General features: G+C 39.8%; 1 protein-coding gene across 1 annotated transcript in view; it reads right to left on the reverse strand.

Annotated features, from left to right (window-relative positions):
* Positions 1 to 13,728, reverse strand: part of KCNH8 (potassium voltage-gated channel subfamily H member 8) — a 270,322-nt gene extending 256,594 nt beyond the window's left edge. The window contains exon 1 of the mRNA XM_054991452.1: positions 13,653 to 13,728. Within this exon, the coding sequence (XP_054847427.1) occupies positions 13,653 to 13,728 (76 nt within the window). The remainder of the gene's footprint in view (positions 1 to 13,652) is intronic.
* Positions 13,729 to 13,952: the final 224 nt, after the last annotated feature.

Consider the following 13,952-nt stretch of genomic DNA (forward strand, 5'->3'; position numbering starts at 1 on the left):
GAAACCCCCTTAATTAGCTTCTAATTCTTGGTTTCAGATGCAAGCGGTTAACTTAAACAGTCATCCATACATACTCTTATAGAACATAGAAACCTATTCTCTGATGATTCAACTTTCTAGAGATAGATTTTAAAGTTCTTCCTTTCCACTTTCTTCTTTTGGCAAGAGATGAGAAAGAACAGACTGTCATTCTGCTAACACACCCTGAATAAGAAGGGGTAGGGGAGGGTATTATACTCCTTGCTTGACAAGGAAGACATCAGCAAAATCCCCCCCTCCATTTAATTAGAAAGAAGAGGAAAAGAGGGTGAGTTTGGCAGAACTTTGGACAAGTCACGTTTTGTTGAAAATGATCTGAATCTAAACCCCTTCTCCTTGAAGACAGTGCAAGTAGACCCTCTTGAAGGTATTTGAAAACGTTCAGCATCATAGCACAGGACCACAGCTGGTTTTCACAGCAAACTAGCACCCACTGTTAATTTGTCAGTCTGAAAGGTATAACTTGTATAGCATTCTGTGTGTGTGTGTTATGTGCTGTCTAGTCACTTTTGTCCTATGATGACCCTATGAAGGAAAGACCTCCAAAACGTCCTATCATTTCCCCACAAAATATAATGATTTTCCTTGTATCTTAAGCAAAATCTATTGTCCCCTTAATTATATACCAAATCACTTTAAAGATTCTTTTCTATTTTACCATTTCAGAGGTTTTATTGTTTATATGAAAGCTCATAATTTATTAAAAATCAAATTTAGCTATGGAAAAATCCCGAGTCTGCAATTCCTAGCAATATAGACTGCAGAAAATATTGCAAACTTAATAAGCATAGATTGTCTGGGCGAAAATAGAATGTGAAAAAAATAAATAAAAAGCCACAATGGGCTCCTTCACGTGGAGAGACTGTATTTACTCAGTGGGAAAAGGGAAAGGTACTCTTTGCATATACTCAGAGGTACTCGCTACTATATTATTTAAAGTCCTAATGCTGTGGCTCAGGAGCTGGGCTCTCAAGATTTTGATGCAGTATGTATAAAGTATGTATAAATGGTTCTCATTGCCTGTAAAGTTTTTCAGATCTATCTAATAAAGCAAGGCATTCCTGGAAGGGGAGTAACCCAAATTCCCAACTTTGGCTTTGCAGAAATGAGAAAGAGCAATCTTTTGATCGCTCAACATTTTATGAGTGCTGGTGGTCCCTCAGTTCAAGAAACGGAGAGGAAAACAAACTTTTTATGTTGTGTTATTGTACTGCATTCTAAAAGCTGTCAATCACTTTGTGCTTTTCGATATTTTTTAGCCTTCCCATCCACGTGGCAACCATTTACTTTGACTCACAGGGGGCATTTCTTCCTCCTGACTCCTACGGATTTTTTTTTAAGTGGCATTAGGATAGTGTTATCTTGATAACTATAATATAATAATAATAACATTCAATTTATATACCACCCTTCAGGACAACTTAATGCCCACTCAGAGCGGTTTACAAAGTATGCTATTATTATCCCCATAACAAACACCCTGTGAGGTGGGTGGGGCAGAGAGAGCTCCAGAGAGCTACGACTAGCCCAAGGTCACCCAGCTAGCTTCAAGTGGAGGAGTGGGGAATCACACCTGGCTCTCCAGATTAGAGTCCCGCGCTTGTAACCACTACACCAAACTGGCTCTCAATATGTGTATTTTGAATTCCCAGCTTTCAATTTAAAAAAAGATTACATCTCTAGCCCCTTAACCTGCAGAGATATAAGAGGAAAGGTCTACAACATGAGAGAGGCTTAAGATTGACTTTGTTTGATAAAAAGCTGAGAATTCAGATAATCTGTTACACATCTTAATAAATGTTATATCAGTATACTATGTTCTAGCGCTGATTTTTAAAAAAATGGCAAAAGCCCCAGTAGATAGGCACTGCTGGGGGACTGGGGCAAGGAAAGTGCTGGGAAACCTGGCATGTAAAAGCCTCCACCCCCATACACACACACCATGCTGTTCTCAGTAGCCACAGCAGCAATGAGGAAACCATCCAAGCCCGTCCCCATATGAAAGCCATCATTGGCTTGTATCTGTCATCTACAGAAAGGTCAAAGGCGTCAGGGTCCAGTTCAGCTCTCTCTGTTATTTGCAGCTGTTACTTCACAGGTGATAAGTCCTACAATTCCATTCCTTTATGTTGGTGCCCTGGGGGCAGGACTCCTGCTGCCCACTAGGGATGCCAGTAGGGTTTCCATTCCTCCAAAAGAACCCCCAGGAGCATTTGGAAGCAAAGCCTAGGGAGGGGATGACAGCGTGGATGCCATGATGACATCACTTCTGATATCATGGCTTCTGTGACACTTTCCTTGAATTTCTATGATAAAAAACATAGAGACTGGGGGAAATTCCTAGAGTGTCCATTGCCCTCCCCCATTGAACTCTTGCTGCTCCACTGAGCAAGCATGAGGTGGGATCATGGAGGCAGCACGTTGCCCACTACAAGCAAACAACTTGCAAGCCGAGGTGCCAGCCCTACATCCATCAGTAGTACAGAAGAAAAAGAAGCATGATACAATGGATGGGACTGGCCATAATGGTGGTGTGCAGTAAACTTAGCAGTGCCCCAATGCACTTCCAGGCATCATACTGGGCATCAGTTCAGAGGCCCCTGTAATATTCCACTAACTCTTTCTTAATTCTTTGGAATTTGTGGTTTTAAAAGGATCTGACAAATGGAGAGAAGAGATGGGGGAATCAGGACTGAGTGGGGAGAAAACCACCGCTGGGCACAATGATGGAGCCAGTCACGGGGAAAGGTGGCTTTGATGTGGGGAATGTGGAGTTGCAATGGTGAAGCTCATGTACTTTGCACCCATGGGCCCGTTAATACCTGGAATTGATTCTAGGGCCAAAATTTTCATTGATCATGTCTCAGTGGCTTTGTACATGGAACATGTTGGGTTTGGTCCCTGGCATCTCCAGGTAAAAAGATCAGGTAATGAGTGATGTGAAAGACCTCCACCAGAGAACCTGGAGAGTCACTACCAGACCGAGTAGATAATACTAGCCTTGATAATGGTCTAACTCAGTATAATGGAGCTTCATATGTCCATGGGCAGCTGTCTAAATGTCATATGAATGGTCATTATTGCCAGGTGATATACATGCAGTTGTCTTCAATCTGAACTTGAGCACAAGTTAATTAAATTTGACTCCACTATTAGCACCAAAGGTGAAATCTTAACTTGATTTCTCAGGAAAGGAACCACTTGTGATTGCTAAGCAACATTCACCCTAGCAGTAGTTCCTAATACATCCAGGATTCTGGTATGAATATTCCAATGCAATTTATTCCAAGCTGCTACCCATTGCTCACTCGGCAATTTGATCAGGAGCTCCCCAGCTAATTGCCATCTGGTGCACTTTCTAGTTTCCTTCAATGGGCATAAAACATTATAACAACAAATTTTGAGAATGATCCTGTTTCTTCTTCTTTACTGTTATCGAATTGCCCCCAACTCAAAGTCAAAATTCACAATGATGTCACAAATATTAAAATCTATTTGTTTAAAAGGAAGAATTATTTAGCTGTGGCTTGTGTGGCGGCAGGCCATTAATGTTGTTTTAAAAGTTAGGTAAGTTGCATTCAGTCATAAACTGAATGCATTCACTTGGAGTGTAAGCTTTCAAGAGTCAGAGCTCTCTTCTTCAGACACAGATGGAAATGGATGGTGGTCTCACCACACCCACCTTTGACCCACCTCCTACTCATGTCTGAAGAAGGGAGCTCTGAATCACAAAAGCTTACACTCTGAAAATCTTGTTGATCTCTGAAGTGACTCTGAAGTGACAGTGGACTCAAATCCCACTGTTCTACTGTAGATCAACATGGCTGCCCATCTAAACTACCTTTCTCATGTGCATCTTACAACCTAACAATAGAAAAAAACAATTTGATAAACATGACAACAACAGATATAAAAACAATTTTTAAAAATCCAAAAACACTTTCTGCCACAACCTGAAGAGGAATTCCTCCTTTACCCAGGCTCAGGCTGCTCCTGTTTAGCAGCTTTGCCAGGTAGCCAAGTCTTACTAGTTCATGGTAAACTAATCCCAGTCCTCTTTCCCTTTATTTGCCATCTGTAAATTCTGGAGATTATTATTTCATAGAGTTATTATGAAAATGAAAACTAGAATGCTTTTTACCCACAACCAATATCCTCTTTGTCCAGCAAAACTGGGAAGTTTAATAGGGTATCAGAATGTGTAATTAATAATAAGTTTTTGTTATTCTTGTATTTTTAGGATTGCAGCCTTAAATTTCTACTAGCTACAATGATGCCTTGATGTTTAAAAAAGTTTATCAAACGTGAACATTTTAATAAGGAAATCTATCCCAGTAGCATATTTAAAGTGCTGCAGAGTTACAATGAAGAGACTGGATTGGATTCTACAGAGCTTTTTGATCAGCTGTGGTGTTTTTCTCTGGTGCCAGCAGACAAGCCTTCTTCCTCCGGAGGAAAATGCCACGACTCAAGAAACTGTTCTCTGGGATCTGTTTGATTATTAACACATGCAACCTGTTGCCATGGATTTTGATGGTAGCAAGAAAAATTGAGTGAAAAACTGCAGAACGAACACTTCGTAATTACTGCATGATATGCTTTAAACTAATATACAGCACTGGCCTGTGTTGAAAGCAGGGTGCTGAACTGCTTGGATTCCTACATTGAACCACTCTTGCGAACATCTAGTATCATCTCTGTTACTTTAAAAGTTAAGTTCTTAGGTCCCTCTCAGTCATGTAGCTCACTGGGTGGCATTCAGCAGTCAAGATCTCTCAGTCTGATCTACCTCACCAGGATGATGTGAGGATAAAATGGAGGATGAATGAATCATGTCTACCACCCCAAATTCCTTGGGGTAAAAGTGGAATAGTAATGGAAACCTAATAGATGAGCAACACTGTATATATCCACCTATAATCACACTGGCACTTCTTGGTCTTGTTAAGAGACCTTCCCACTAAGCTTTGAGGAACAGACCTAGGAGGACAGACCCTCAGGAAACACGCTTCCTGTGCACTATCTGAAGTGAAGTGGCAAATACCGCAACCTATTTTTTTCCAGCACGCTGGAAAATGAGACTACAAAAAATGAGACCACAAAAAAGCCTGAAGCTGGGATTGGGGATCATGATGACTCAAGGACAAGAAAACAGAAACAGGAACCCCAGAAAGAGATTGAAATGGGCCTTTTTTTGAATTGGATTGTGTAAAAAGGTAGCATCAAAGATTATGAGAATTTACAAATATGGGGAGACCGATTAACTTGAAGTTCCATCGGTATTGTGGCTTGAAAACAACGAAATGGAGATGTAGAAATCTGTAATCCGTCTCTCTCTGCCTGCACTGTCTACTGGACAGGGCCCAGCACCAAAACTCCAAAAGGAGGCATAATCTGGCAAATGGTGAGGTTGGCTACGCTGAGTGGTGCATTAACAAGCTCATAGTGTGCAAGAAAATGGCTACACACTATCGATGCAATGCCTATGCTAGCAAAATAATGACATAAAAAAGTCCCAGCCTTTTTTTCCCCTTGCTTTTTTGTGAATTGATCTCTTCAATGGAACAGGAACTATTAAATATACTCAATTATTTCTAAACCACCAAGTGGTCCATTGAAGGCCTACAAGTGGGAGACAGCCAGCTGAGCAACAACTACACTGGGCAACCACAACTACATATAAATCTTGTTTCTTTTTCAGTCTTGTCTTGTTTCATTGTTAACTCCTGGTTCATTTCAAGAATGACTGTCACATTTTGCCCTTTAGCATCCAGGGCTCTTCTTCTCTACTAATCTCCAGAAGTCATGACAGCTGTAGCTGTTGACTAGGGAACCAATTTCTTAGCAAAGTAAATGATCCCATCTTTTCCATTCTTCCCATGTGTTCAGTCGTGTAACTAGACATAATCTTTATATCAAACATTCTAAGAGCCAAAACACACGTTAAGAAAAACCTAGGTTCAGCACGTGTTCTCTTACCTCAAGGTTTGCCGGGATCTGTAGGAGTCCTGGAAGCTTAAAGTAGGCGTCCTGGAAGCTTAAAGATCTGTAGGGGTCCTGGAAGCTTAAAGTCCTGGAAGCTTAAAGGATCTGTAAGCGTCCTGGAAGCTTAAAGGCGTCCTGGAAGCTTAAAGCTTAAAATACAGGCGCCTGTATTTCCCTTTCCCTTTTTGCTGCTCTGTAAATGCTAAACTTTAAGCTTCCAGGACTCCTACAGATCCCAGCAAACCTTGAGGTAAGAGAACACGTGCTGAACCTAGGTTTTTCTTAACGTGTGTTTTGGCTCTAAGCCTAGAACTTGTTCTCTCCACATTGTCAGGGTAGCTGTATTAAAGCTTGTCTAATCAAAGTATGGTCTGCTAGAAACCAGAGTCTACAATACATCTAATGTCTTTTTACTGTTTTCCTTGGATTGTGTGAAGGACAGAAATGATAAAGACTGTGGTGTGTTCGGAGCACTAAAATTCCTATATAAATTTTATTCTATGAATAGCTCATTTCTTTTTATATTGCTTAAATTATTTGGTTTCCCGTTCCCCTTTTCTTCATATAAAGATAAATTTACTAAAACGATCATAATACACATCATTATTAATAATAATATTCGATTTAGATACCACCCTTCAGGACAACTAAACACCTACTCAGACCATTTTACAAAGTGTGTTATTATTCTCCTCACAACAAGCACCCTGTGAGGTAGGTGGGGCTGAGAGAGCTCAGAGAGAGCTGTGACTGACCCAAGGTTCAAGCGGAGGAGTGGAGAATCAAACCCTGTTCTCCAGATTAGAGCCCTGCGGCTCTTAATTACTACACCAAACTCGCTTTCTCAATTAAGGGGCAACAGAGCCTTTATTAAAATACTTGAGTTTTCAAATTACTGCCTGGAATATGTAAAATCATCTTACCCACAGTCACATTGTTTGCATTCTTCCTGGCAAGTTGTAGGAAAGGGAGCATTAGGGTCCCTCACTGGAATACTGAAATAGTTCAGATGCTAAAATGTTGGCTATATTTTGTAGAACATATGCTCAGTGTTCTCCCTGAGGATAACACCTGTTCATGTAAACCATTCAAGGTCTTAATACAAAGATCTCAGAGAAAAAGGGACCCAGCAGAAAAGTACATAAGAATTTGGACAGTGGACAGTGTTGGAACATATGAAGTGACCAGGGCTGGTCAGTGTCAGAAGGTAGCTGCAAGGGCCCCAAGGCCTTAGGACAGCTCCACATTGAGCAATTGCAGCCTGTCTTCTTTCTTGGTTGTGCCAGTGGGTCACCTTATTTTAAGCACTTGTATGCCACACTTCCCAGCCAGCTCAGCTTTTGAGGCTGCTTCCAGTGAAACCAGTAAACATACAGTAAACAAGATGAAACAATAAAAATATTTTTAAAATATATTTAAAACCAGCCCTCCTTGGAAGAGGAAGGCCTGCTTACCTCCCTCCCTCCCTTAGCATGTGTGCTGCTATCAAAATGGAGGCAGTGGTCCTCTCCCTTTCCCCTTCTGTTATGATACAGGCAGAGAGGAGGCAGCAATGACTGCTGTATACACTGGGCACTGTGGGTTCATCTTCTCTCAAACGAGCAGCGAAGGCTTGTAGAGGCACCAGTAACAGTGGTTGTTATGACTAGTGGTGGTACTTCCTACCAGCCATTTGAGCCAGAAGGAATGGCAATAGGATTAGTTGTCACCATTCATTTGCCTGCCTTCTCTATCTGCATTGTGATGGTACAATACTTGGCGAGACCTGGCAAACTGCATCTTGATAAAGCCTATAAAACCTGAAGTCAGTCCTGGAAGTAACAATAGGGTGTCTTTGAGCAAATGCAGAGTACAAATTCCCCACCACAGACTATAGCCATTTCCATGTATCTAGAATTAGAAGGAAGTGTATTCAAGATATACATGATTTCAGGTCAAGACTGACTAACCACCAACATGTATTTATTTTAAAGGTGATACTGAAGTTTCTCCTTCTTGTCAACTAATTCTGCAATGTTCTGTACATTACTCTGCTCTGGAAAACTGTTCAAAACCTATACCCCATGCAAAACGGCTGACTCTTATTGAGGACGTATCTTTAAAAGCATATAAGTATGATACTTTTACTGCATCATGGACCCAAACACACTGATCTTGTATGACATGGGATGGAGTCTTCTTGACAGGAGTGCCCAAATTATAGAATTTCCTTTCTAGGGATATTTGCCAAATCCTCACCCTATATTCACTGAAAAACACAGAAAAACTTTTGCTTGTTTGCTTGGGATTTAATTTTATGATTCAAGACTTGGAGAATATTTTGTTTAGAATTGGTATTAGGGTGGCCTTGGTATGATTGTATAATATATAATGTGTTATTTAATGGATTTTTCTATCTTCCTTGGGTTATCCCTGAATAGGAAAAGGTGAAATACAATTCTAAAAATAACATACAAATAAAACTTGTCATCTCCGCAGTCATAATTCTGAATCCAATGTCTGAAAAGAATACAAGAATCTGGCATTTGGTCTCCATTCTCCCTATTCCAGTTTTTACGCTTGATTTCTTTATTAGCTCCCAATAGAAACAAGATATTCCTACGCTTGGAGAACTCCAGAAGGATTCGTGAATCCTTTTGTTTACATGAATTAAGGATTCATGTAAACAAATACAAAAAAAGGGTTTTCCAAGTATATCACAGTAATGATGCTATTTTTGTAACTTTTTAATTGGCTTATGCTACATTTAGATGTGTACCCTTGCTTTTAGTGATAGTTATTTTTCCAGAAAAGTGCAAATATTTAAAGCAAATAAAAGCAAGGGATTTTCAAATGTACATTATTTTTCATGGCACAAATTTTCTGAAAGACACAGCCACTAGATTTCAAACTGCCAGTCTATCTCTCAGGGATAAATCATTCCTTTTATGTCGATTTCTAATCAGCAACTAGAGGGACTCAAATATTATTCTACCTATTTTAGGAAATTATTAGATGCACAGTATGGGGGGCAGAGGAACCAAGAGAAGCTGTGAGCTGAATTTCTCAATCATGATTTGAAAAGATAAGACAGCTGGCACTGTGGTATCAATCACACTAGCAGGGGTTAACAGGAACACAACAAGGGCAGGGACAGATGCAAGCCACAGCCTGATCACCATTGTAAGAGGAACAAATCTCCCTAGTATAAAAGGCACCAAGGTCTTACATAGCATTGTTAAAAGAAATTCTTTTAATTCCTCTTTAACCAATACTCCCTGAAATCTAATAATCCATTTATTTTCCTCCTTTTAGTAATTTGGAGTCAGTTTCTAATCAGTAGGAGGGAAGGCAGCATGGTACATCCCATCTCATCAGATCCCAGCAGATCAGCAGGGTTGGTACTTGGATGAGGAACTGCCAAGGAAGACTCTGCAGAGGAAAACCTCCTCTGCTTCTCACTTGCCTCTTGCTGGAATTGCGAAAAGTTGGTTGCAACTTGACAGCACATATGTACATAGGTTCTAATATATTTTTCTTTGATCAAAAAGATATTTGAAGCGAGTAGAGAGGCAAGAAGAGAGGTTCGGCAACATTTCAGAATTTCACTCTGTAGATGCTCAGGCAACATATTTCCAAACCTTCTTGATCTCCTACTAGAATACCATCCCGTGGTATATAACATAAAACAACTGCAAAGGCTGAAATTACAAAAGGATGCATTGCTTTGTCTACAAAGAGAAATCTCTTTTTAAGAAAATAAGAGGAATCAATGGCTATATGTAATAAAGTAGATTTGGAAAAAGAAATCCCCCTCCCTATAACAATGCTAGTCTCATGAGATTAGGAGGATCAGAAGTCACATGTGGCCTGCAAAGCGTTATTTAAGGGCAGATAGATCTGGAACCAGGGAGGGTTCCCCTGGGAAACTGAAAGCCCAAACAAGGTGAAGAAGTGAAGGAATTTGAACACCAGTTCAATCTCCTTCCCTCTGAATCCAAGGCCCTTGTTAGAGGAGAGGCATGAGATGCCACAACAGTCTTTCGGTGTTACATGGATTTTAAAATGGTAGTCCTGAGGCCTTCAAACTATATCTTAATATTTTTACTCAGATATAAGCTGGGTTGATTCCAAGGAAACTTACTTCTAAATCTATATGCATCAGATTGCAGTTTAGTCTGTAGTTTTGAGCACAATTTCTTGGATGAAAGATCCATTGGAATCTATAGCATTTATTTACAAATAAAATGACGAGAATTAAATTTTATAAATACTTCTACTTAAATTCACTTAAAATGCTGGAAATAGGCAATATTTACTCAAACATGGCAGATCTCTAAAAGGATATCATCTAAACCAGCCCATAAATATTTTTTCAGTAATTCCTCTTCACAAGTCAATTGAGGTAATATACTATTTGCTTTTATTGGCTAAAAGCTAGCACAATGCGTAGGATCTTCTCTTTTGTGTATCTAATCCCATATAGGGTTGCCTCAATTAAAATTGTGGGCTTTATTTTGATAACTTATCTCAACTGCAGCCAACCAGTTCAAAATATTCTCTGCTATTTGCTATTTCAGTTTGCTTTGTTTTTTTACCCAAGAGCATTTATCATTGACGTTTTAGGGAAACTTATTATCCTCACACATAGCAAAGGCTAGTGTTTGAAATATGACTTGTTCCTCCTCTTTAATGTTCTTCATGAATATAGGATTCCTTTGCGAACATGATCATAATTAGAATTTGTCCATTTTTGTACAAAGGACTTAATATCCCTAAGCCCTCATATTATATATGCATTGCTGTTCATTCATAGGTCTATTGAATATTAAGCATTGCATAGCTTGTAAAATAACATGCACATAACATACAACAGCAAATTCTATTTGTGAAGTTATGGCTGCCATGTAAACAACAAAGGAATGTGAAATACAGTGGCACTTTAAAGTCTAACAACATTTATTCGTTATATGCTTTTTCTGGTCAGATTTTACTTCATCAGATGCAAGAAGTTACACGCATAGCTTAAAGCAACAGAAAGGTGGAAGTGGACAGATACAAAGAGAAACCAGTTTGAAACAATAACTGATCAAAGACAAATCAGTTCCTTCACACCACTCCCAACTGTTGATAGATGTTCAGAGTAGAAGAAAAAAAGAATACATCATTATTTTCAGAGACAATACAGTAACTCTGTACTGGGGTCATTAAACATGGACTAGTTGTTACTGTCCTGTTCTGCTTTATAACTTCTCTGGAGAATCTGATTTGCCATTGTTGAAGAAAAGACCTTTGGGCTGATTTAGCAAGGCATTTCTTATACATCAATGGAATTATGTTCCATTGCAATCAATGAGCATAGCTTCCAAGAACATCATCTGGAAGAGAGTAATGACTGAATTCACATTTTGATGGGGAGACTCAAGACCTTCTGCTATTTCAAAAAGAGTTCCATTGTTAAAGGTGAAATAGATTGTAACAACCAAGCCCCAATACTGATGCTGTATGAAAGCACTATACAAATCATAACATATTTTCCAACGTGATCAGGAGGAATCCTTTCATGCACTGTTGCCCAGAATTAGAATTAATTCTCCACAGGATTAAAGATGTATTGCTGGATTAGAGTCTTACTGATGACAACATAATATATCCTCCCCAAATGTTTAAAATAAAAGGAATTCTCTAACTACATCCAACATTACTACAACAAAACGTGTGCTGAATATTGATAGTGGTATAATACCAATAAGGACAGACTAGTTTATGTAACTTGCACTGTGCTAAAAATTATGGATGCAATTCAATCCCAAGTGAAACATTTCTAAATATCTTTGACTGCAGTGTGGGAATTACACGCACATGGGTCACTTGCTCTCATTGCAATCAATGGCATTTACAAGTATATATAGTTTTATTGGATTATGCTTCACCTTCAAAGGTAATATATAAAATTTAAACTCACATGAGAAAGCCAAATAAGTAGCATAAACTGACTAAAATGTTTACCTCCCAGTTTAGATCTTTCACCTGAATTTATTCAGGTTGGCTTCATTGTGGTACAAACCAAAAATTCTTCCCCCACCAGCCTCACAGAGCACTCAAAGGTACACATATTTCTTCACCTGTATGTGTGTCAAGATATTTAGTGCCACGATTTATTTCAGTCTGTTTTTGAAGACTTCTTTCTTTCTTTGAGAAAAAAATACACTTGAACAGAAGCCTACCTATTAATGCAAGAAGTAGCAAAAGCCATTATTGGCCTTAAAAGTCTTACTGCATCCTGTCTGCATGCTCCATCTCCTGCTATGAAGCACCTGGATAAGAGTTTAAACATTTTCAAAATTGATACTGCTAACATGGAATAGGATGGAAACACAGATGCCAAAACCTGAAGAGGGTTATCTGAGTCTGTAGCTTCATATCAAGTACAAAGTCTTATGTGGCATTTTCATTCATTACCAATTGTTTTTTGACATTATGAACAAGACCACTGTACCAATCTCACGCTTGGACTGTGAACTTCAAAAGAAAGCCCATCAGGGAATGCAAGCATTGTCAGCATTTTCAAAAGTACTGAGCTATGATGACTGTCTCCAAAAGCAAACAGGACATCCTCGCCAGAAGCCCAGATTTCTCTACTGCAAATACACATATACTGAATTATACTTTATTGTGCATGTTCTTCTTTTTATTTAAATTCCAAAATAGTTCCATCCCTACGCAGAAGTCTAGATTTCAACCATTTAATAAATGTTCCCCAATATAAAGTTCAAGATCCTTTCAGACTGTACCTATGTGTGTGCCGGTGTTCACTTACATGCACCTTATTGTATGAGCTCATCTATATACACCTTACTATATGAGTTCAATACATCACAAGGGAACCGTTGAACTGAAGCAGCCTATAGGTTATGTCGATACAGAAAAGGGAAAGGAAGCGTCTCCTAACTGGTAAAAGTTGTAGGGACAGCTGACATGTTAAAAACAAGCCATCGGGCGCCTAAACAAACCTTCAAAGGAAACTCGCTAGGATTTTACTTCGGGATAAAGAATGAGTGGATCTGTCCAGGGTCCTGAAAGTCTACCATTTCCCTCTTCTCGCATAATAAACCCATTCATTAATCGGACAAATACAGACTTCATTCAGTAACCTCTGACAACAGATGTCTAGCCAATACAAAAGCTGGTTTACAAGAATTAAGCCTCTAAAGAGATTTTATATACCAAAAAAAAATCAATGCTGCATTCTGAGAATGAAGTCTGCTTGTCTCCTTCCCTGCCACCCCTCCCTCCCTTACTTACAAGCCTACAGTAGGCATGTTACATCTAAAATTCATTCCTATATCTAACCACAGAAGTTTCCTTTTCTTTGTGGGGGCAAAGCCCACAAAGCCCTTTTCTTTGTGGGGGCAAAGCCCATAAAATAATCCCCGTGAGAAACAGAAAGCAAAAATATTCCCGAAGAACTACTGGGTAGCGAGATAAGCAAAGTTTGATCAGTGCCCACCAATTCCCTACATACGCGAACGGGCGATGGCAGGAAGGTTCCCTGGAACAATGTACACACACACACACACACACACACGCCTCGCTACGCCTCTCCCCGTGCCCAGTGCAATGAGCCAGAAGCGGCCTGGGAGACTTACGTGTGCCGTCGAACCTAGTGGCGATCGTATCCAAGAAGGTGTTTTGAGGTGCCAGTAATCCTTTCATAACAGGCATTTTTCCAGCGCGGTGTGAAATTCTCCATCAAAGTTTGCCTGGGAAGGATGGGCTGCTAAGAAAGTACAAGCGCCGGTGTCGAAGGTGGAGCAGGCAGGGAGGAGGAGGAGCGCCGGGTACTTTCTGGCACGGGGGACGGATGCTACTTTGGCTGCCGCCGCTCCAGCTGACTTGAGCAAGCCCAGAAAAGCGCCCGGCTTGCGAGCCACGAGCACAGCTGGAGC

Source organism: Eublepharis macularius, chromosome 11 (assembly GCF_028583425.1).
Source record: "Eublepharis macularius isolate TG4126 chromosome 11, MPM_Emac_v1.0, whole genome shotgun sequence".
Lineage (NCBI taxonomy): Eukaryota > Metazoa > Chordata > Lepidosauria > Squamata > Eublepharidae > Eublepharis > Eublepharis macularius.